This window comes from Stigmatopora nigra, chromosome 19 (genome assembly GCF_051989575.1).
Source record: "Stigmatopora nigra isolate UIUO_SnigA chromosome 19, RoL_Snig_1.1, whole genome shotgun sequence".
In the NCBI taxonomy this organism is placed as follows: domain Eukaryota; kingdom Metazoa; phylum Chordata; class Actinopteri; order Syngnathiformes; family Syngnathidae; genus Stigmatopora; species Stigmatopora nigra.
In genome coordinates, this window is record NC_135526.1 from 173,146 (window position 1) to 195,711 (window position 22,566).

A 22,566-nucleotide genomic window follows, 5' to 3' on the forward strand; every position below is an offset into this window, starting at 1 on the left:
ACAGAGTCATTTGATCCAAGATGGGCGGGGCACTGCACGGGTGCAGTGGCTCAATGCTCTCCAGTTTTGGTTTGTTTTTTTTTCCCTCAAACTTATCCTTATTTACCAACATCTGCCAGGCAAACTTTTTTTTCCACCAATTTCATTATACGCAGCGGTGTATGATGACAATAAAGGCTTTTGAATCTGAATTTATTGACGTCTACAGAACATGTTGAGGGCAAAGTGGGAGGGGCTTCCCACACATGACAAAGTCTGACCAACAAAAGCTACTCCGCTTGGTGAAACGTGGACGAAAAGGGATGGGCGGGCCAAAGACGGACGGGAAGGCAACGAGTGAGTGAGTGTGGGGGGGTTGGGGGCGGCCCGCCCGCTTTACTTGCCGCCACGAGAGCTTCGCTGCTTGGTCATGGTGGTCAGCATCTGGCTGATGTACGAGGTCAGCAAGTCGTCCATTTTGTAGCCCTGGGAGAGAGCGGTATCAAATGATTGGACGCCGCTACCAAAGTGGACAACCTCTCCCCCCCCCCCCCCCCCACACTCACCAGGGAGGTCTCGCACAGCAGCTTGCTGCCTCGCACCAGGTTACCGATGGTGATGTGGAAATAGGTGTTGCCGCTGCTCCAGTTGGAGATCTTGGTGAAGGGGTGCGTGATCAGCACGTCCTGGCCAAAAGGGATAGCACACGCGCCCGTCCGGCTGAGATGGCGCCCCCCGTCTCTCCCGGCGGAGCCCTTCACTCACCTTGGTCTTGAGATCGATCAGACTCACGCCGTGCTTGTTGATGGCGATCAGCACGCTCTCGGGGTAATTGGGATCGGTGGTTTGCTGCGCCAAAGGGAAATCCCCGCTGAGCCGGCCGGCAAACGGGCAGGTGCGCGCGCGCGCACCTACCTTGACCTCGAAGAAAGCCGAACCGAAAGTGGCCCACTTGTAGATGATTTTCAGGAAGGAGAGTTTGGCTTCTTCCCGGCTCTTTCCCGAATGTTTGTTGAAGGCCGACGCGATGGCCTTCGTCCCAAAAAGAATCTTTCAAAGCAATCCAGACATTGGAAGCAAAGAGTGGCGCCGGTGGCCAAAGCTCACCCTCTTCCAGTCGTCGGCGGACAGGTGTCGGGCCTGGTCCTGGGGGACCAGGTCCTTGAGGATCTTGGCCAGGTTGTGGAGGTGGGAGCCGTCGTCGTCAAACTTGACCCGGTAGATGAGCGCCGCCAGCTGCTGCGCCTCCTCCTTGCCGCACTTGTGGTAGCCCCGCAGGTACTTTGGCAGCTCCTGCACGCGGGATTCAATAAAGTGATCCCATCCAAGCCACGGCGCTTCCAAAAAGCGCCGGCCAAGCCCAGCCCTTTTCTTGGCCGTCTGCGAGGACCTGATAGTAGTGAAAGATGGAGTCGGCCATGGAGTCCTTCCCGGGCACCGTGTTGGTCCACAGCTTTTTCATGAAGAACACCTGGTAGGTCAGCGAAGGCCCCGCCCCCGCACCTGCGCACACACGTTGAGACGTGGCTAAAAAGAAAAAAAAGGGGGGGGGGGTGTCCCACAGACGTTGAGTGAAAAACGCAGGCTGGTCATTTGATGTACCGTCTTTCACGTGTCTGGCTTTCTTAATCCAGTCGGTGAGGTGTCGCACAAAGTCGAAGAAGAAGTCGCCGTCCGGCACGCTGATGACCTGCCCGGAGGAAAGCCTGGGCGTGACGCCACCGGACGCCACCGGACGCCACCGGACGCCACAGGACAGGCTTTCTCCCGCCCGCTACCTTGTCTGTGATCTTGACGAAGAGGCTGAAGCCCTCGGAGGATTTCAGCAAGAGGCGTCCCGAAATGTTGTGGCAAAAGTCCTTGGCCTTGGTGCCGGACTCCACTTCGAAGACCTGCCGAGACCAAATCGGTGGTGGCCAGCCGGAGCGGGCGGGGGGGGGGGCGGGCACAAGGGCGGGGTTTGGCTCCGCCTCTCACCTCGTCCGAATCGTCCGGGAAGTAGACTTTGTGGAAGATCTGGGTGGTTTTGTGTTGGATGGCTTCCACCTCCACCAGGTGAGGCGGGTACTTCCTGGATCCGTTCCTACACCCCCCCCCGTCAGAGCGGCCAGACGTGTCGGAGGCGGTCGGGGCGCTGGGAAATAGGGGGGGCGGCGCTTTTATTTTACCGTAAGGCTTTCTGGAGACGCTGCATGCAATCTGGAGCCAGAGGGTGGTGCTTCTTGGCCTGGAGGAACTTCTGCAGGTGAGGCAGCAGGACGTTGCTGGGTGGAAACAAGCCCGTGCACAGCCACAGGAGCTCCCAGCCTTTCTCCTCGCTGTACCTGACCAGACACCCCGAGCGAGAAGGTCGGCATGGGGATGGGGACCACCACCGAGGACCGGCTCTCACTTGACGTGGTTGTCGGTGAGCTGCTTGACGATTTGGCAGAAGATCTCGTCTTTGAGCGGCTCGGCCTTCAACGCCCCTTCGAAGATCTGATCGGTGAGCTCGTTGACCGAGCGCGCCCGCTTGGACGGGTAGTCGCCCGTGTACTTCATGGCGGGTAGGACGGCCGTCAAGGTTGGAACATTGGATGAGCGCCCATTGCCCGCAGAAGGAAAGGAAAGGAAATGCTACTTGCCCCAAGATTTAGGGATTAGGCCGGTAAAAGCATTTAGGTCAAAGCGGTGCTAGACTAAAGGAAGGCCGGAAAGACGGGAATCCTTTTGCCTCAAGGATATCCAGGAAGGCCTGGCAGGCCTCCTGGGAAAGCTCCTCGTGGGCCAAGACCTTCTTGAGGAGAGGCTGCTTGAGGGGCTCCCGGCTGCAGCACCACAGACGTTCCTTGCCTCGCGACTTGGAGATCATCACCCGGCTCAAGGTGCTCTTCGGAGGAGGCCTGAAGGTACAAGAAGAAGAAGAAGGTGAAAGAGTAGAAGAAGAAGAAGAAGAAAAAGAAGAAGAAGGAATGCACCCCGGGGGGATCCGCGAGCCACGGGTCCGGACCTAAAGTGGTCGTAGGAGAATTCCTCCAGCGTGTAGGCCTTGCTCTTATCCTCGCCGTCGGCCAGGCTCATCTGGGACGAGCTGACCGATTCCCGCCGCTGGTCGGGGGTCATGGTCACCAGCGCCTTGGAATCAGCCGCCGTGACGGGAAGGTTAGCGGGGGAGGGGCCGGCGTGGGACCGCCGTGGGGGCGCTGCGGCGCACCCACCCACTCACCACAATGTCGTACTGAGGTCGGGTGACGGCGGGCAGGACGTAGACGCAGTCGGCCGGAAAGTCTCCTCGCCGTTGGGTCCTGTCGTTGACCCCGTGAGCCCAGCCGGAGTTCATCACGTGCTCCCCGTCGTGTTGGTCCAGTACGATCAGGTCCCCTTTGCAGAAACTCAGGAAGGTGGAGTCTGCGCCCGCTGGGATTTCAAGAGAGACACACACGGCAGGCCGGCTCAAGGCCGGCTCAAGGCCGGCTCAATGCGCACACACCGTAGGCCGGCTCAAGGAGGACGCCACCGTGCCCATCTCGTCTCTCCGAGTCTCACCGGGGTTGGGGCAGTCCAGCAGTCCCACCACAAACTTGGAACGCTTCCTCAGGCCTTCCAAGAAGGCCACCACCAGGTCCCTGATGTCCTCGGCGTTATTAGACGTGAAGGTGTACTCGTCTCCTTTGATGGTGGCCAAGGTGAAACTCTGCCCTTGGAGTTTACCCCCCCTGGCAGGTTTGCGCCCGTCAGAAAGTCCCACGCAGGCCGAGGCGCCGGCCCCGACGCCCGCCCCGACGCCCGTCACCCACCCGTACCTGCTGCTGGAGACGGCCACGATTTCGGGGAAAGACAGCTCCAGGAGGACTTGCTCCTGCTCGTCCACAAAGTAAACGCCGGTCCAGTTGACCGCCACGATGACGTCGTTCTTGGGCAGGCTGGGCCCTGCGCCACGCCGACCGAGCGCCCGTCAATTGCCGCGCGCGTGCCGGTCCGGCGGCGCCCGCCACTGACCCGAGAACTTGAAGGCCTCGTAGAAGCGCGAGAAGAGCAGGGGCCACTTGAGGCGGGCGAAAGACACCACGTCCTCCTTCACCTCCCGCGCGCCGGGCCTCCTCTTGCCGGACACTCCCTGCTCGGACACAAACGGCGGCTCGACGGAGGAATCCCAGAGGACCGCCCACGCCGGGGACGGACGGAGCCGGCCGGCGCCGCTCACCTTCTTGTGGGCGGCCAGGATGAGCTGAGCCCACTTCTCCGCGGTCTTGGCCGAGGTCACTTCTCTGTCGGGGATGTAGGACGGGACCAGGCCCAGCAGGCGCTCGTGCGGGATCTCCGTGCCGTAGTCCACAAAGTACTGCTGGGAGGCCAGCTCGGCCAGGTCCTCCTCCTGAAGGGGAGCCGGCCGGTGGTGCTGGAGAGGGAGCGGCGAGGACGGAGGGAGGGAGGGAGGGAGGGAGGGAGGGACGGCCAGCGGCGAGGAGGGAGGGACGGCCGGGTTTTGGCCGGCCACTGACCTTTTCGCAACGGTACTCGCCAAACTTCACCCCTCGCACAATCTGCTGATAAATGAGATTGGTGGCCACGTGGTCGGCGGCCGGATCGTGCCAGGGGGTGAAGATCTCCTTCCTGAAGAAGAGTCGCCAGGGGGCGTTGCGCTCCTGGGCGCCCTGCTCCTTGGCGTACTGCTCGCACTGCGACACGGCGTCCATCACGTGGTCGCTGCCGCTGCCCAGGGACGACACCTGAGGCACGGAAGGGAGCGTCCGTCCTCAGGGGGCTATCCCGTTAAACGTCCGGCCTCGCCCCCTCGCCCGTCCTCGGGGGGCTATCCCGTTATACGTCCGGCCCCGTCCCCTCGCCCGCCAGCCCGCCCGCCCGGCCACCTTGTCAAAGAGCGCGATGTACAAGGAGAAGCCGAAACGATCGGCCAGCTCGATCTTGTCCGCCAGGGCGTGGCAGAGCTCGCCGGCGGTGGTGGCCGAGTCCGCCAGGAGGGTCTTGGTGGTGCCGTCCATGAAGGTCACGGGCAGCATGATGGCTTTCTTGGATTTGGTGGCCTGGAGGGGCGGGGGGGTTGGGGATGTTAGCTTTCGTCGATGAATTCCCCCCACGTTACCCGCCTCTTTGCTCACCTGCAGCTCCAGCCACGACGGCGGCTGCGTCCGTGTGCGGTTGACAAAGGTCCGGCGCAGTCTTTCCTCGCAATACGGCGCGTAACCGGGCGGGCCGTTGAGCAAGAAGGTGCGCAGGTACTGAGCGGCGGCACACTGGTATTTAGACCGCTGGCCGCGGCGCGCCCGACCCACCTGCATTTAGACGGCGGGCCTCACCTTGACAAACTTCTCCGAGGGGGCGAAGCAGCCCACGCAGAGGGACAGCAGGATCCATCCGCGGGCGTGGCTGCTCTTGGAAGGATTCTGGGAGAGCTGCTTGCAGATCTGGCAGTAGATCTCGTCCCTAGATATGGGGGAAGGTCAAAGGGTGGCGCTGGCGGCATTGGCGGACGAGGGCCAAACCCCCCAGCGACCGGCTCACCCACCTGAGGGCCGGCCTCAGGATCCCGTTTCCGATGATAAAGTGAAGCTTCTCCAGGTTGGAGGTGGGTCGCTCTTCCAGCATGCTGTTCCCCGGGAGGCCCGCCTCGCCTTCGGTCAGCCGTCTGGCCACCTGCCGAGGTGTCCACCGAGACTCCGGTCGCCGTCGCGCGGAAGGGCCGGCGGGACACGCGCTCACCTCTTCGGTGATCTTGGACTTCCTCTTGAGGGTGAGGGACACCAGCTTGTGTCGGACGCTGCTCCTCTTCTGGCTCTCCGTGGCGCTGTTCTGTGGGCGGGTGGAAGAGGTGGTAGGAGGGGAGGAGGGACTGCGGGCCGGGACGGCGGGCCGGGACGGCGGCTTCCGGCCGACCTCCGCGTCCAGCTGCAACTCCTGCAGCTCCCTCTTGTAGGTCCTCTTGCCGAGGGTTTCGTAGATCTTGGTCATGACGGGGATCTTTTCGCTGCCGTCGTTGAAAAGCAGCTGGCACTTGGGCTCGGCCAGGTCCCCCATGAAGCGCAGCACCGTGATCCACACGGCCAGAGCCGCCTGGCGGATGGAGGCGTGGGTCAGGGGAGTCAGAGATTGTTGAGTTTCCCCCAAAAGGACACCCCCCCCCCCCCCCCCCCGAAAGCCACCCATCTCACCAGCTGGTCTCCTTCGTCCTCGTGAAAAAGCAAGGGTTGCTTGAGAGGGCGTTTGACGTGCGTGTGGGTGGAGAGGCCCTGGAAGTAAGCGGCGGCAAACTTGGGGAACTTGTACTGGGACAGATCCTCCTCTTCCTCGTGGGGCAGGGGCAGCGCTTGGTTCACCAACTCGCCATCCTCCTCCTCCTGGCCGCCGCCGGGCGCGTCGACCAGGTCCTGGGACGAGCACGGAGCGGCATGGACGCCCGCCGATCCCGGCCGGGCTTCTGACGGGCCGCCCTCGAGATGCGCACCTGGAAGGCGGCGGGCGCCCGGGCGTCCCGCTCGGCCGGCGGCCCGGCGTTGCCCAGGAAGCCGAAGACGCGGTCCACCATGTCGGAGTGGTCGACGGGCTGTTGACGCTCCCGCTCCATCTGCTCCAGCAGCTCCTTCTTCCTGAGCGCCTCTTCCCGCTCCTGGCGCCGGCTCTCCTCTTGGCGGCGGGCCAGCTGGGACAGGCGCTCCCGGTGCTTGCGCTCCGCCTCGGCCTTGGCGCGTCCGGCCGTCATCTGGCCGCGCAGGCGCTCCTCCTCGGCCCGCCGCTGAGACTCGGCCTCCAGGCGGTGCTGCAGCTGCGCGGCGAGGGAGGTCGCAGCACACCCGGCTCGTTACGGGCAATGGAACGAGACTCACCCCGGAGCCGAGCGCAAAGCGCAAAGCGCAGAGCGCCGAGCGGAAAGCGCCGCCGCCGCCGCCCGCCAACCTCCTTGGGAGCGGATGGAAAGCGGCGTCGCTGCCGTCTGGTCCCTCTGGGGATCACGGTCCGACAGGCCGCTCGACAAAGGGACATTTTAACCCCAGAGTTAAAAAAGTAGACACATTTATTCAAGCTTTCATCTCACAACAAAGAGGCAAACTCTGGTGGACGGCGCAGTCGGGTTCTGCCGTGACAATGGAGGGGGAAAAACAAAACGGGGAAAAAAAGACGGGTTTTTCCTGTTGGCAGACGCCATCGCCCCAATCAAAATCGAGAAAAGGCGGCGAAATTGGCACGGCCACGCCGAGACGAGATCGTTAAGGCCGTGCCGGGCCTTGCCGGTCCCGTACCGGTCCCGTACCGGTCCCGTACCGGTCCCGTACCGGTCCCGTACCGGTCCCGTACCGGTCCCGTACCGGTCCCGTGACTTTGCAGTGGTGGCCCAGATAAAAAGCCACTCTTGGCAAAGACGCGGGCCAATGGCGCTCCCCCCAGAGGGGCCACCCACGGACGGACGGCCTCAACAGAAATAAGGGCGTCTCTCCGGCACGCGCACGTAAAACAAGTAACAGTAGTAAACGTGGGAAGATTTTTTTACCTCCGCCCTGAGCCTGCGGCCCAGGCGTCTGGCGATCATGCCCCTGGCGTACGCCTGGAGGGTCAAGACGGCGCCCAGGCGGCGCCGCACGCCGCGGCGCACCAGGAAGCCCCTGCAACGGGCCTGCATGAGGGCCACGCGCCGGCGGGTGGCGCGGTAGCCGCTGTGGTGCTTCCGGGCCCGGTAGACGGCCTGCAGACGCAGGAAGCCGCCGCGCATCTGCCGCAAAAGAGCCCGGCGTCAGTTCCCCGGGGGGGGGGGGGGGGGGGGGTTTGGGGGGAACAAAAAAAAAAACGCCGCCCCCGGAGGTCCACTTACAATTTTATAGTCCCTGCGGCAGCGATAAGCCCGCCAGTGCTTCTGAATGAGCGTGGCGGCGCTCCTCAGTCGCAGGAAAGCGCTCCTGGAGGGGAAAAAAAAAAAACCCGCCGCAACGATCGCAACGGCGTCCGAGAGGAGAACGGACGAGGCTTTGATCGCGGCCACCCACCTCTGCTTGAGCCCGCGCACGGCTTTCTGGATCAGGACCACCTTGTCGGTGATGCCGTCGTCTCGCTCCAACTCCAGTTGCGTGTCGTGGTGATCCTGGAGGGAGGGGGGGGGGAAAAGCCAGATGAGAAAGCCGGGCCCGGCGTGCCCCACCGACCCCCTCCCCCGCTCCACGGCGTTCCGCTCGGTGCCTTGAGGAAAATCTTGGTCTTTCCGATCTGCCAGTCTCCGTGCCTCCCCAGTCGGGCCAACGCGATCTGCCGACAGGTTCCTCGCAGGTCCTCCTGGAGGAGGAAAGGTGTGTGTGGTATGTAGCGCAGTGTCACTGGGCGGGCTCGTCGGCGTGATTCACCTGCAGGTGGGCGGGTTTGACGCCCGGCACCAGGACCCGGTACCGATCCACGAACTCGCCGAAGGAGTAGCGGATGGGGTAGCCCGCCCGACGGATCCGGATGGTCTCCATCATGCCCGAGTAGCGCAGTTGGCGGACGCACAGCTCTCTGTCGAACGACTGGCGAGGGAAAGAGAGAGAGAGAGAGAGAGAGAGAGAGAGAGAGTTAGTGAGCGTCCGGTTGAAGACTTTTTGGGACAGTCTGGCATTTAGCGGCTCACCATGGGTTTCTTGAGCTCGTTGGGCTTGACGCAGCGCACAAAGAAGGGCTGACACACGCCCAACGTCCGCATCAACATCTCCAGCGAGCGCTTGAACTGGCTGCTCAGCGTGGGCGAGCGCTTCCGGGTCTCCGCGCCCTGCCGTCGCCCAACCACAATGCTGCCGTCAGTCGGGGATGCCCTTGCCGTGGCAAAGCGGGCCACGTGACGGCGGCGTGCCGACGCGAGCCGTGCCACCATTTTTCGTGGCGTGGGGCCAAAACCGGGGAGTACTCACAAAACGGACAAAAACAATGACTACGAATGTCCAGGCGGGGGGGATTAGCCACGTCAAAAAAAGGAAGGATGGTGGAAGGAGCACTACGCTACGGTGGCCGGGCCTGGCCAAAGTTAGTTACCTTGGGTGCAGGCGTGCTGGGCTGCTGATAGCCGCACAGAAACTGATGGGGGGGAAAAAAACAGGACGAAGGGATTTTTTCACGCAAGTCCCAAAAACGCAATGCTGAGGACGCGGAAGAGAGAGAGAGAGAGTGCGGGTGGCATATACTCATCTCCGAGACCTCCCGCCCGCCCTCCCGCTCTACGTAGGTTACGGGAAGGAAGCCGAGTGGCTTTGCCGCTCACCATGGCCACGTCCGCCTGGAAGATCTGCTTGATGAACTTGTTCTTGGACGAGTGCACCAGTTGGATGATGTCCGTGTGGAGGCTGTCGCGGTTTTTCTCCAGGAATCCTGGAACGCAGGAAGGCGAGAACGCCGACGGCGTGGCTGCAATGCAAAACTAAAGGGCCGGAGGCGGACGCTCACCTCTGGTCTCGTAGTGGACCACGCCGGCAAAGTGTTGGATGCCAAACTGGCTTTGGTAAGAGTTTTTCGGGGGGATGTAGTTGGAGTTGAGCTTGTGTTGCGAGTTGAGCTTGTACAACATGGTGCCGTCCGTTCCCTGACCGAGGGCGGAGGACGCAAATGAGGACGAAACGAGGACGCAAATGTCTTTTTTTTTTTTTTGTCCTCCTCGCCGAGCCGCCGGCGCCCCCCCCCCCTACCTTGGGGAACTTGCTCTCCTCGTCAATGAGCGAGATGATGTTCATGGGCTTGTTGGCGATCATGTCCAGCGCGTCCTGGTTGTCCGTGAAGGCAATGTGCTGCCAGCTGATGTCCTCCAGGTTGTACTCCTCCTGCTCCAGCTTGAAGACGTGGCGCACAAAGAACTGCTGCAGGTTCTCGTTGGCAAAGTTGATGCACAGCTGCTCGAAGCTGCGCTCAAAGAAAACGCCACTTCCTGGACCGCTGGCCGCCACCACCACCGGCGGCGACCACCTCCGGCGACCACCACCTACCTGTTGACCACAAAGTTCTCGAATCCAAAGATGTCCAGCAGGCCGATGGAACGCCGCGCGACGTGAAGGTCGTCGCAGGACGGCGGTCTGTAGATGGCGGCGTTGATCTTGTCCACGATCCACACGAATAACCTGCCGTAAATACCCTGGAGGCCAAAAAAAAAGAGGCAGGGTCCCATCTGGGCGGAGCCCAAAGATGGCGTTTGACGGCGGTGGCGCCGACCTTGACAAAAGCGTCCCGCACGTCCAGGCCTTGTTCCACGCTGAGAGGCGTGGCCACGCTTTCGCCGCGCGTGATCAGGGTCCGAGTGGTCAAACACACCATCACGTCTTTGGGCTCCACCTGAAAAAGGAGGAAAGCTTTTGGCCTCCCTTTGCTCCGCCACCGCACGCCACCGCACGCCACCGCACGCCACCGCACGCCACCGCACGCCACCGCACGCCACCGCACGCCACCGCACGCCACCGCACGCCACCGCACTCCACCGCACGCCACCGCACGCCACCGCACGCCACCGCACGCCACCGCACGCCACCGCACGCCACCGCACGCCACCGCACGCCACACGCACCTCCACCAGAGAAGCGGCGGTCACCAGGTCGGGGGACCTGACGACCACGCAGGCGTCCAAGTTGTCGTAGATCCGGGCTGAGGGAAAGAAAGCAGGAGGTGCTCACGTGTTGGACTGGCGAGGAGCGCCTCCGAGTCACTTGCCCTCGAATCTCAGGTTGCCCATGTGCAAAATGGCGGCCAGCAACTTGGAGATTTCCCAGGTCTCCGTCTCGGTGAACATCAGCACCTTCATGGCCGCCAGGATGCTGGAGTAGTCGCTCAGGTCGTCGCGTCCGTCGCAGCGGGTGCATCGGCCCTGGTGGCCGGCCGGGATGACGTCAAAGGGCCTAAACGGCCATCCGGCCATCCGGCGTGGACTCACCATGGTCAGGTAGCAGTAGTCGCCGGCCAAACCCAGACCCAGCTTGGACTTCATCTCGGGGAGCATGCCCTTCAACATGCAGTAGAAAATATGGTAGTTCCTCTCGTCCGGCGCCTGCCCGGGGAGACAAACGGACGGACGGACGGACGCCGCCGGGTTGGACCGGTCGCCGGACGGAGGGACGGCGTTCTTAGGAGGGCGTTCTCGGACGCACCTGCCGGCACACGCGGGATTTCTCCAGCAGGTACTGTTCGATCTTGGCTCCTTCGATGGCGCCCCGCTTGTTGAAGTGGATGTCGATGTACTTCCCGAAGCGGCTGGAGTTGTCGTTGCGGATGGTCTTGGCGTTGCCGAAGGCTGGGGGCGGGCCAAACGGAGGGCCAAACGGAGGGAGACGTTCACGTCCGGTCGTCGCCGTCCAGGTCGGCCGGCCGCCCGGCATTACCTTCCAGGATGGGCGTGGCCTCCAGCACCTGCTGCTCGATCCAGGAGTGCTGACCGCTGATGGCCGCCAGGAACTGGAGAATCAGTTTGGTGCTCTCCGTCTTCCCGGCTCCGGACTCGCCGCTGCGGAAAGGGGGCGGCCTCCAGTTTTGGACCGTGGCCGGGCGGCCGGCCGGCCGTCGCAGGACGGACAAACCTGATGATGCAGCACTGGTCCTTGTCGTTGCGCTGCATGTTGAAGTAGCAGTTGTCGGCGATGGCAAAGATGTGCGGCGGCATCTCGCCAATCTTCTTGTTGGTGTACGATCGGATCTGCTCGGGCGTGTAGATGGGCAAAAGCTGGTAGGGATTGACCGCCACCAGGATGGAGCCGGTGTACGTCTGCCGAGGGAGGGAGAGAGACACAGGGAGGGAGGGAGGGAGGGAGAGACAGGGAGGGACCTTTTCATTTCCTTGCCGGCGGCCAAGGGTCACCGCCCACAAGCGTTTGCCAGAAGGCCTCGATTGGAGAAGTTTAGTCCACCCCCCCCCCCCCCCCCCCACAAATTGGTCTGCAGAGACCGGCGGATGGCGTCTTGAAAAACAGGGCCCGTCGGGCCGCCCCATCTCCCGTTATTTTTAGCCAGCGGTCAACTTAACGGCTTAGGCCGAGCCAGGGCTTAATGCTCAGGCTACGGGCCCCCGACACGGAGGGGCGTCCTCCCGCCGGCCCTGATTTCAGTCGGCGGCGGGAGGCAGAACCCACGGGATTTTCCAGGGCCAATCCGACCGTCCGGCCGGGGGCGGAAGGCGCCGGCTATTACCCCCGGGGCCCAGGCCGTCGGAAGGAGGGAACCCCGACGTACGTACGTAGATGACGCGTTCGTTGTAGCGGATGAGCAGGTTGCGCAGGATGCCCGCTTCGTTGAGGTCGCCCAGTCGGATCATGTCCTCCACCCCCTGGATGGAGGTGGGGTGCATGGGCTTGATGTGGCCGGCGTTCTGGGGGGAGATCCAATGTTCCTGCCGAAAAAATACAACAAAAAAGGTGAGAGAGGGCGGCCGTGAGCCACTGCGGCCGGAGAGGGAGAGAGAGGCGGTCCGGGCCGGCTCACCCGGCCCTCGTCGTCCAGAACTTGGATCTGGCCCGAGTCGCACAGTTTGACCACCGCCCCCACGGGAACGTCAAACTCACGACCCGTTTTCAGGTCCAGCCACACGTAGTCGCCCTGGGGAAACAGACAGCAGTTAGCGTGGCGCGGCCCGCCTTTTCTCCACCACCTTACCTGCTGCAGAATGACCATGGTTCAGCGTAGGCTCGTCTCTGGGGCGCCAGACGTCACGTGAGCGGAGACCCTGTCAAACGGGGAAGGCTTTCGACATGTACAGGCTCTTTTGGGGAAGTCTAAAGGCCTGCGTGTGTGTGAGAAAGGGGCTCTTTGGGGGGTGCCACCACAGGATTATTGGATTCCTGGAGCTAATCCTAGCACTTAAGCAGCAAAGCAAGCATGCTTCAGCGTACGTCCAGTCGTGGCTAGTGGTGGCTAGCACCTCTCAGTGCCGCCGCCGCCGTTCAATCGTCTGATATTTGCCACTTTTTCCACCGGGCCTGGCCTGGCCTCCTGGCCTGTCCTGGCCGTAGGAAAAAGCCACCGGAAAAGCACTCTCGCCCCGCCCCGGCTCGGCCCGTCGTCCACCCGGCGGATTTACGGCCCACCCGTGGCGTCCGTCGGCGCCTGTGCGGAAAAAAAGAAAAATCCCAAAATCCAATCAGGTCAGTACTTGGGACGCGCTTTTGTTGCAGCGTGGTCAAACAAAATGTTGAGAATGCCAGCGTGCCACCCGCTTTTCTCTTGCCCTTCGGATGCCCCTTTTCGGGCCGTTGGACAAAACACCGGGCGGAATTTGGCAAGAGCCGGCGGAGGCTTTGGCCGGGCGGAACCCGTGCGTCGACGCCGTCTTACCGGTGCAAAGAGCGCCCGTGTGGTCTCCGGCCGAGACCCCGCGGCGCTGGCCGTCCGCGTCCGATCCTTTCGGGGCTTTTGCCCAGCGCCTCGGCCCGCGAGTCTTCCAGAGTCTCGCCGGGTCTCCTCGGTGGCCCTCGCTGATCCCGATTAGGACGCCGGTGGGCGGAGCGCAGGAGGAGGAGGACAAGGAGGAGGAGGAGCTGCAATTAAAAGGACAGATCACATTGCTATTAAAAGGGCCTTCAACGAGTCCGAGGAGAAGCATCCCGTTCTGGTTAAAGAAAACGACAGAAGAGGGTGATTTGGGGGTGGGGGGGTTCCAGTTTAATTTCAAAGTCATGCCACAAAATGACATTAAATACAAATGCAATCAAGAAAAGAAGCAGGATTCCAGTTTTGGAAATTCCCGGCTCGAAAACTAGCACAGTGTCACCCACAAGTCAAAGCGGGGGACGCGGACGCGGGCGGGCTGGCGGTCAGGGGCGCCCGTCAAAGGCCGACTGAGGCACCGGTACGCCCGCTTCCCCCACGGCTAAAGGACGCCGGCGCCACAGCCATACGTCAAACAGATGAGGCCGGAAAAATAGGCAGGCGCCGGCCCACGCCACTCGTAGCACCGGCGCACCGTCGTCCACGGAGGACGGCGGGAGGCCAAATCGTGTCACTGCTGACTTGGTGTCGCCAATCAGCCCTGAGACCAGAAAAAAAATATGAAAAAATCAAAGCCAAAAGGTTGTCATTTACCCGCCAACAACGGAAGAGGAGCCATTTTAGTTGGCCTCCTCCCCGAGCGGAAGGACCAAATCGTGCGAGCGCTCCACGTGTCACCAACGGCCACCCACAGGGAGTGGAAAGTGGCGCCTTCCACAAAAACACACTCCTCCTCCTTTCCCATAACAGTCAAAGGATGATTTGGGGAGAATAGCCGTACAAAGTGGCCTACAATGACGGACGGCTCGGCTCGTAAAAGAGGACGACCATTCGCCTTAGAGAAAGAGAGCTCGTCCATCCATCCACGTGGCGTGAAAAGCGCCCCAAATGGCCATACATAGTATACATACATTGTTGAATGATTAAAAAAGAAAGAAAAAAAGACAAAAAGACGTTTGGCATGCGACACGAGTCAGCTGTGTTCATCAGAGAGAAAGAGAGCGTGTAGCTTAGGCGGCACAAAAATACAAATATAGACATGTTTTACCCTCAATTCAAAGCCTTTTGTGTAGATTGTTTTTTGTTTGAACTTTTGCTACATGCACGGGCATTGTCGTATATGAAAAGTCGGACTGCGGCGTCACGTGAAAAGGGAAAAATCCGGTACGTGCCGACAAAATCCCACCTCGGGAAAAGTCCCGTCAGTTTTTTTTTTATACAAGACAGCGAAATTTTGACGGCAGAGATGAAGAAATGACTGTAAACATTATCTTTTTTGGGGGGGAAAAAAAGGCATGAAAAAAGGGAAGAAAAAAAAAAAGTGTGTTCCCGGTCGGTGCCCGTTTCACAAACACACACATACTTTTTCTCCCGTAAGCCAAAAGATAGATACATTCGCATAAATACGCCGGATGGAGTGGCACGGGCAGCGGCGTCGCCATGCCATGCTAAGCTACGATAACACGAGCTAAGCTAAGATGAGCCGAGCCACTTTGGGCATTGCCCAAAGCCGAGAGGACGGGCGCGGCAAAGCCCAGGGGGCGGCGCAAAAGCCAGGCGTCTCCCAAATAGGGGAGACTCCACCCAAACGGACGCAATGACAGACGGCCGAAGCCGCCAAAGACGTACGGACAGACGGACGCCGCCTTAAGGCAACGCGTAGCCCTTGGAAACGTTGGCACACGTGCGTGCGTGCGTGCGTGCGCGCGCTAATGTTCACACGCGGGTTTCCTTAAATATAAAAATCTAAAGTGATCCAAGGTGGATGGCGGCGGGCAAAACACGTGTAGACTGCGGAAGGGAAATAAAAGGCAGAGAGAAAAGGAGAATTGGCAAAGAAGAGGAAGGGGCGTGCTTCCGGGGTTTCCCGCGCACGTCCGCGCCCGGGGGACCGCGGACGCTAGCTACTCCCAGCTCTCGTCCGGGGAAACCCCGTGGCAGGGTGCCCGTGGCGGAGGAAAACCCAGAGAGAGAGCTGCCTCAGATATTGGTGAGCGTGGTGGAGGTGAGGAGGCGCACGGTGAGCGTGCCGGGCAGGTCGCCGTCCTGCCGACTGCCCTTGTCGCGCAAGCGGAGCGTGTGCTGCTCCTGCCGCTCGTTGGGGTCGCTGAACATCACCGCCTGACCCAGGAAGGTGTCCACGATCATGTTCTTGTTATAAATCTGAGCCCGCCCGGGGAACGGGCCAGGTGGCAGAAAGGGAGGAAAAAGATCGAGAGGAGGAGGAGAAGAAGAAGGGAGGAAGGGAGGAAGTTTGAGAGAGAAACGTCCGGGAGCCCGGCGTGGCCGCCGACACAAAGTTTGGGGGGCTCACCTCGATGTGGACTCCCTCTTTGGGCCTCTTGCGGTAAAACAGACCCTTGACGTCAAAGTTGGGGCAACGGGTGTCCTTCTGAACGGGCGAGCGCACTCTCTCGCCTTCGCAGCTGATGACCACGTACGGGTCCAGCGCTGCGGTCCGAAGGGAAGGTCAAAAGTGGCCCCCCGGTGACCCCCCGGTGGCGCGGCGCTAGCTCAAGTCACCTACCTCCGCCCGAGTCCTGTCCCTGAAGGCCCTCGGCGTTGAGAACGTGGACCTGGGTGACCAGCTGAGGGTAACCGCACATGCCCGTCCAACAGGTCTGAGGGGGCTCGTCCAGGCTCAGTTCCCTGAGGACAAAGGTGGTGGGACAGGTCAGCGCCGGTGGCGGTGCGGCGGCAAAGGTGGCGGCGGCGGCGCGGCGCCGACGGAGCGGCGGACGAGTTGTTTACTTGCAGTCGGAAGGCACGTCGGTGAAGACGCGGAGGAGGAAGTCTCCGCGCTGGCCCGGCTCGAAGGTGGTGGGGATGATGACGTAGCGGCCCTCCTTCAGCTCCTTCCTGAGGAAGACGCAGCGCGAGTTGATGTAGATGGAGCCGGCCACCTTTTGCTGGGCCCAGTGCATACGGTATTTGCGGTTCAGCTCCACCTGCCGCCACACTTTGGGATTAGCGTGGCGCCCAACCAAAAGGGCCACCGTCCCAGACCTTTTCTTCTTCTGTCTTTTCTCTCTCTCTCTTTTACCTGATGGATATCGAAGCCGATAGCCAGATTCTCCCCTTTGCCCTCTTTGGGCGTGGCTCTCTTCTCCTTCTGCTGCAAGCAGATCAGCACCTCGTCCTCGGCCTTTTTCACGTCAAAGACGTACTGCAAAGGAAAAGAAGTCGGGCGGGCGGGCGGGCGGGCGGGGCCTCCCTCGGGCGGGCGGGGCCTCCCTCGGCGGCCCTCCTCCCTCGGCGGCCCTCCTCCCTCGGCGGCCCTCCTCCCTCGGCGGCCCTCCTCCCTCGGCGGCCCTCCTCCCTCGGCGGCCCTCCTCCCTCGGCGGCCCTCCTCCCTCGGCGGCCCTCCTCCCTCGGCGGCCCGCCTCCCTCGGCGACCCGCCTACCTGCGGGTTCTGGAGGAAGGAGGCCTTGTGGTTGACGCAGCCGCCCGAGCGGTTGCGCAGGGGGTCCTGGCGCTGGATCCAGGAGCCCCGCATCACCTCCTCCTCCCACGTCTTGTGGATGCTCAGGTAGGACGTGTTGATCAGGCGACACAGGATCAGGTCGCTGAAGTACTGGCAGAAGTCGTCAAAGGTCATCCTGCGGGCGCCCACCACACCGTTCAGCCCTCTTTTCCGTTCCTACCGTCCACGTATTTGGAACAATCCGTGTGTGGGGGGGCCGGGGGGGGGGGGGGGGGGGGGGGGGGGGGCTTTTGGGAAAAGGCCAGTGGCGTGAAAAGCCGAGGGCGCCGCCGCTAACGTGGCTCAATTCCCGAGCCTATCGGTCGCCCGGCCAACGACAGACCGATAGAATGCAAACGGGACCGGGAGGACAATAGAAGGCCAAATGGGAGTTCCGCTGGCCACGGCGGCGAGAGAGACCAGGTGGATGGAAGGAAAAGCCCAAAAGGGGACACCCCGCCCCTCCCCCCCGAAAGCGTATTTTCGGGGCTCACCAGAACTCGCCGTCGTCCTGCACGGTGACGCCCAGCTTCTCCCTCTCGCTCTTGCTCACCTTGTTCCACTCCTCCGAACTGCGGGTGGAGGGAGAGAGCTTTTGGCGGGAGGGCCGGCGGGGGAGAGCATTTGGCGGCCAGGCGGGGCTCTCTTTGGCTTATACAGCCCCCCCCCCTTACCTGTCACTCCAGGGGCCGCTCCACTCCTTCTCTCCCCAGGGGTTCCTCATGCGGATCATGTGCAGCTTTTCCGACTTGAAGTATGCCAGCAGCCCGTGACCCAGACGCACTTTGCGCACGTCGGTCACGGCGTAGGCGTGGCCTTTCACCAGTCCGCAGTCCAGCCGCGCCTCCATGTCCTCCGCCGTGATGGCCTGGGGGAGGGGAGGCTTGTTCAGGTGGGGCCGTCCCGGGGCCCGAAAAAAGAGGTCCCCCCCCGATCCGGGCCGACCCGCCGGATTCTTCTCCGGGCTCACCCGAATGGAGCAGCTGATGAGGCCGTCTCGGTTGTGCACTTTGAGGACCCGCTCGAAGAGCTGGTTCCGGGCCGCCTCGTCCGAAGCCGCCTGACACTCCAGCAGGTCCACCGGCTCCGACACCCCTCCCGTGAAGTCCACCAGGGCGTCGGACGTGTTGCCGCCGTCGAGCGCCTCGTAGCGGCCGTAGACCCTGAGCGCAAAAGAAAAAGGGGCCCGTGGCCGCTAAAGCGCCGGGCGGGGGGGCCGACGGGGGCCCCGACGGGGGCCGGCGACGACCGGCGACAACCGACGACGACCGGCGACAACCGACGACGACCACCGACTTGGCGTAGGCCTTCTCCACCAGCGCGCTCCAGAACTCGTTGCGGTCGTCCGAGTGGCAGTAGACCAGCTGGCCGTCCACGGTGGGCAGCCGGTCGTCGATCACCACGTCCACCCACTCGCCGAAGCGCCAGAAGCGGAAGTGGAAGATGCCGCCGTAGGCCTCGGGCTTCTCCGCGTCCCACTCCTGCTCCTTCCAGTCGGGAATGACCTGCGGGAGGAGGGAGGGCCCGGAGCGGGCCGGACGGCCCCTTTCAACGCCATTCCCAGGGGACCGCCGCTCTGCGGTCCCTCCCGGGTGGCCCCCGGAGGGCGGGGCCCGTCCCCCGCTCGCCTTTTGCCAAAGGGACTCCCTGGAGGCCAGACTGGAGCAGGCGGCCACAAACCAACAATTCCCCAGCTGCCCCTGGTGGAGGTCGTGCGCGCTGATGCCGTCGACAAACAGGTGAGGGTCTTCGCACAGCTCCTGCGCGCCGGGGGGAAAAAAAAAAACAGATAAAAATAAGCCGAGAGGGCGTCGTCAACGGGGCGGTCACGTGTGACGTTTCCACGGGTGACGTTTCCACGCGTGACGTTTCCACGCGTGACGTTTCCACGCGTGACGTTTCCACGCGTGACTTTCCACGCGTGACGGACGGCTCACCCGCGGCCTCTTCCACACCACCCGTCCGATCCCGTTGCTGTGGTGGAAGAGCGAGTGGTCGGCGGCGGGGAAGCGGGGGTCTTCGAAGAGCAGGCCGCTCTGCAGGCACTGCCTCTTGAGACTGGAGTACTGCTGATCCTCGAAAGCCTTGGCCGACGCAAACATGCTGGATCCCTGCGAAAAAAAGGGCAACATTTAGCACCTGGCAAAAAGGCCATAGTAAGATTCCCAAAAGTGCCGCAGTGCGGGCGCCAGCCTCTCTTTCCACCAATAATCAATAGTGTGGAAAGTCCGCGCGGGGAGACCAAGCGCTCCCGACAACAGATGGCTCTCAGCCAGTCGCCGGGGCGGCTCGGAAAGGGGACCTCTCGGTCGGAGAGGTGGGGGGCATTCTCTTCCTCGTCACGTTAAGCCTCATCCCGCTCGTGCCAATGTGTGTTGATCTGGGCCACGAGGGGGAGACACACGCTCCGCTTCGCCGTACGCCAACATTGGTGGCTTGGCGCCGAGGATGAAGGATATACTGGGCCCCACAACGGAATGGACCTCTGGCGCCAGTCCCAAAACCGACATTTGCCAAATTCATTTTCATTTGTTAACATTTGGATGAAATCTTTTTTCTTAAATCATCAAATATGGTCAATGGCGCTCTAAGGCATTCCATTTGGAAGATAAAGGTCAATGTTAGGCCAAGGGAAAAGTCACATTTTTAAAAATGTCAAGTCAAGACGCGAAAGGACTGTCATGAAGCCGGCAACGGCGAAACGGGCCGAAAGTAGGGAAACGGCGGCCGATGCCCCGTAAAGCACCGGCCAATGAGGAAGCCATTCGACATTTTCTATTCCTAACGGAAAAGTAATAGACTTCCTTTTGATTTATTTTTTTTTAAAGGGGAACGAATGCCATGGCATTCCAAACTGCCGTCATTTCAAGCTTGCCACCGTTTAAAGTTACGGTTTTGCCGACAGGGTTTTTGGCTTTGTGAAAGTGCACAATTTCTCATGAGCTTAATATTGGAACTCATATTTTTTGCTATTTCAGCCCTCCTCCATTGTTCCTTAAAATGAACACAAAGCTTTTGTATATATAAAGTCCTGACATTGGAATCATTTACGCATAGCATCTTTGAAGCCACAAATAAATGGACACACTCCTACGCCGTGTCTTCTTCTGTGGCTTTTCCTTTCTCGGGCTCCGCACGACAATACGGACGGTTACTTAGTGGAATAAGTAATTTATACTGCCAAGACCACAAGAAGATGGCTGCAACGGGTCACACAAATCCAAAAGCTTCTCTACGGCCATGTCTTTGCCCAAAGCAAACAAACCTTGACCCGACAACAGTGTTCAGTCTTATGATATATGGATATATTTTGGCCTTCATACGGGCTTGGAAAAGTGTGCAAATCAAGTGGGTTTCTTTACAGATTTGTTTAGGTTTAGGTTAGCGAGTGTCTCAATGACCCAGGCGGCGTTTTGTTTTGGTTTGGTTTGTTGTTGTTTTTTCCCGCCGAAACAAAAAGATCTAAAGGTGCCGACAATTAAGAGCCTAGCCTTCCTGTGGGACTATTTTAAGCGTGGTGGAGGCTATACACACGATGCTTTAGGCTTGATTCTTTCCTTTTTTGTGCTCCCCTATTAGCCCTATTAGGCTCGCACGGCGAACGAGTAAGAGCGCTTGCAAAAACCAAGTACTTATATGACGGTTCTCCTGAGATTGACATAGTGGGCCGGACGTCGCATCCCTCTCTCCCTCCCTCCCTGCCTGCCTGCCTGACTGCCGCCTGACAAGCACCTGCGCCCGGTTACCATTCGCTTACCTTCGCCGAGGCCAACGCGGTTCCCTCTCTCCTCCGGGTTTAGGGGGCGGCGGGAGCGACTCTCGCCCTCTCCGAGGGGCAACCGGGCGAGCGTGCGTGGGAGGGTGGTTCGGGGGGTGAGAGGCTGGCCGGGCTTCCTCGCCTGGCCTCGCCTGGCTCCCCGGTTGTCCGCTGGCCGCTGGCTAGCTGGCTGCTCGGCTGGCTTGCTCCGCTCCTCCGCCGGAGAACCGCTCTCCTTCCTTCTCCCTCCGCCCCTCTCCTCCCTCCACCTTCGCCGCCTCCGCCGAAAAAAACAGAGGCAAGCCTGTATCGCATGTATCACTCCGCGATCACGCCGGCATCTGGAAGGGATGCGGATAGTCTTGAAATTAATAATAATATTAATATTAATAATAATAATAAAAAGAAAGAACGACATCGACCTAATAACAAACCCTACATGACTATTCGACACGATCGAGAGCATCATCGAACAAGAAAAGCACGATCGAGAGCATCATCGAACAAGAAAAGCAGAGAGGACGTTCTATCAAGCTGAAATGTAGCTCATTTCTTGACGTAGACCCTTGCTGGCCTAGCTTAACAACTCGGCCGAAATGATCCACCAATCTTTAAAAAAAAAAACAGCTCATATAATTCAATGGCGAGTGTGTTCACAAAGCACTTTGAAACCATTTTTAAGAATCGTGCTCCCAGCAGGGCCCGCTTCCTGTTGGGAACTTATTTTGAAAGAGACCCGGAGGAAGTGTTCCGCCGAGGTGGACGGCACAGCTCGCTTGAGCATGCGCAGAGCGAGCGGCCCGCTTTTGCTGCTCTTGCTGCAACCCCCCTCGAATCTGTGTGACAAATCTTTGCACCCAGCCCCAATTCCCTTTTCTGTGTATTTACATTAGCTCTACATCTGTTTTTTTTGTTGTTGAGTCTGCTGCTAATCAACCAGTCTTGACTCAAATTGGACACTGCTTGTAAAGGCACGACAAAAACCAAGTGATTGGAAATACAAACAGAAATGCATTAAATTGAAACAGAAGTACTTACTATTTGGATTCCACGGGCCACAATAAAATAGACCCCTGTCATAACCATTTTGTTGGAATGAGATTTAGGCCTTAATGTGACTATTGGTCATTACAAAAAAAACAACCTTGAAATGTTATTACTATTTGTTTTAATGGTTCACCGTCTTCAATTTCTATAATCTTTTATCATGATGAGTATATTTACAAATGATTGCAATATTAATAAAAACATGGCTATATATACAGCCCAATGGGGCATGAAAGGGCAACAAAAAAAACATTTGATCTAGTACCACAAAGAAGATCTACATTCTGTTCCAAGGTAGCATCTGGACAAAAAAAAGGTACTTTGGCCTAAGTCGTCATATTAAGGTGCTCTTTATTTCATTTATTCATATCTCACAGTACACCTCGCCAAAAAGAGGAGGAAAAAAAAGCTTTCCATACATAATACTGTAGGAGGAATCCATCCAGTTTGCCTTAAAGCTCCACTGCCGCCACCGCCACTACCATTACCACCGGCTCTTGCCATACTACACTGACGCGACAACAAAAAGGCAGTCGCGCTACGTCTCTGGTTGTCTCCTCTCTCTCTCTCTCTACGTCTCCCCGTCCAAAAGTTGCCATCCAGGGAGATAGCTTGACTGGCCTTCCACACAGTCAAAAGATGCCCTGATTTAGTAATACTTACTGTCACAAGTACAATACCACCAAAAGCCACCCGAGCCCCGAAGTGGCTTCTCAAGCCGCTTGCTGGATCCGAAGTGGCATGGAGAATTTGCTCACACTTGGAGCGGGGGTTCAAAAAAATTGGGGCAACCCCCCAAAAGAAAATCAGTGCAGTGCTGTGTGCGCGTGCGCACATTTTTTTCCCCCCTCTCCAAAAACCTTCAGTTTTTGTCAGCGTGTCCATTCGGGCCATCCGGGCGGCAGGCGGGCGGCGGGCGGC

The 22,566-nt window shown here is 59.9% G+C and overlaps 2 protein-coding genes across 14 annotated transcripts; both read right to left on the reverse strand.

The window, feature by feature from the left end:
• Window positions 1-175: 175 nt before the first annotated feature.
• On the reverse strand, window positions 176-13,365 carry LOC144212174 (unconventional myosin-VIIa-like). 7 transcript variants are annotated; one of them, XM_077739818.1, is made up of 47 exons: window positions 12,547-12,696; window positions 12,376-12,489; window positions 12,131-12,283; window positions 11,478-11,662; window positions 11,283-11,404; window positions 11,052-11,194; window positions 10,838-10,951; window positions 10,618-10,771; window positions 10,475-10,551; window positions 10,126-10,245; window positions 9,903-10,048; window positions 9,609-9,819; window positions 9,370-9,505; window positions 9,188-9,294; window positions 8,564-8,701; window positions 8,304-8,462; window positions 8,143-8,235; window positions 7,953-8,047; window positions 7,781-7,865; window positions 7,463-7,681; window positions 6,422-6,739; window positions 6,129-6,344; window positions 5,854-6,030; window positions 5,680-5,769; window positions 5,486-5,613; window positions 5,277-5,403; window positions 5,079-5,198; window positions 4,830-5,003; window positions 4,461-4,688; window positions 4,163-4,333; window positions 3,958-4,075; window positions 3,762-3,888; window positions 3,505-3,674; window positions 3,185-3,375; window positions 2,969-3,093; window positions 2,704-2,861; window positions 2,372-2,525; window positions 2,148-2,303; window positions 1,957-2,062; window positions 1,758-1,871; window positions 1,582-1,669; window positions 1,370-1,482; window positions 1,087-1,272; window positions 895-1,011; window positions 745-828; window positions 546-665; window positions 176-465 (listed from the first exon to the last, which is right to left on the reverse strand). In XM_077739818.1, the coding sequence occupies exons 1-47, from the start codon at window positions 12,562-12,564 to the stop codon at window positions 376-378; spliced, it is 6,555 nt and encodes a 2,184-aa protein (XP_077595944.1). In that variant the 5' UTR covers window positions 12,565-12,696; the 3' UTR covers window positions 176-375. The 7 variants fall into 7 exon arrangements, with proteins under 7 accessions (XP_077595944.1, XP_077595943.1, XP_077595937.1 ...); XM_077739817.1 differs by having other exon boundaries at window positions 3,505-3,888; XM_077739815.1 differs by lacking the exons at window positions 176-465; window positions 546-665; window positions 745-828; ... (6 more) ...; window positions 2,148-2,303; window positions 2,372-2,525 and adding an exon at window positions 8,962-9,003 and having other exon boundaries at window positions 2,526-2,861; window positions 4,163-4,357; window positions 10,838-10,906.
• Window positions 12,834-20,748, reverse strand: LOC144212175 (calpain-5-like). 7 transcript variants are annotated; one of them, XM_077739820.1, is made up of 14 exons: window positions 20,599-20,748; window positions 18,779-18,952; window positions 18,470-18,601; window positions 18,138-18,346; window positions 17,812-18,004; window positions 17,516-17,709; window positions 17,336-17,413; window positions 16,782-16,977; window positions 16,421-16,543; window positions 16,129-16,325; window positions 15,905-16,026; window positions 15,692-15,828; window positions 13,225-13,427; window positions 12,834-12,996 (listed from the first exon to the last, which is right to left on the reverse strand). In XM_077739820.1, the coding sequence occupies exons 2-14, from the start codon at window positions 18,941-18,943 to the stop codon at window positions 12,834-12,836; spliced, it is 2,112 nt and encodes a 703-aa protein (XP_077595946.1). In that variant the 5' UTR covers window positions 18,944-18,952; window positions 20,599-20,748. The 7 variants fall into 7 exon arrangements, 5 of the variants coding, with proteins under 5 accessions (XP_077595946.1, XP_077595945.1, XP_077595949.1 ...); XM_077739819.1 differs by having other exon boundaries at window positions 18,138-18,601; XM_077739822.1 differs by lacking the exons at window positions 12,834-12,996; window positions 13,225-13,427 and adding an exon at window positions 15,357-15,540.
• Window positions 20,749-22,566: the final 1,818 nt, after the last annotated feature.

Bases quoted from the DNA above. Each gene is read 5' to 3' on its own strand.
- LOC144212175 (XM_077739819.1), bottom strand. From the start codon at position 18,943: ATGTTTGCGTCGGCCAAGGCTTTCGAGGATCAGCAGTACTCCAGTCTC. The intron at 17,710-17,811 runs GTGAGCCCGGAG...CCCCTCCCCCAG, and splicing joins TCATCAGCTGCTCCATTCGG to GCCATCACGGCGGAGGACAT. The intron at 12,997-13,224 runs GTAAGACGGCGT...TTTTCCGCACAG, and splicing joins CACGGGCGCTCTTTGCACCG to GCGCCGACGGACGCCACGGG.
- LOC144212174 (XM_077739817.1), bottom strand. The intron at 3,376-3,504 runs GTGAGACTCGGA...TTGAAATCCCAG, and splicing joins GCTGGACTGCCCCAACCCCG to CGGGCGCAGACTCCACCTTC. The intron at 3,094-3,184 runs GTGAGTGGGTGG...GCTGATTCCAAG, and splicing joins GACCTCAGTACGACATTGTG to GCGCTGGTGACCATGACCCC.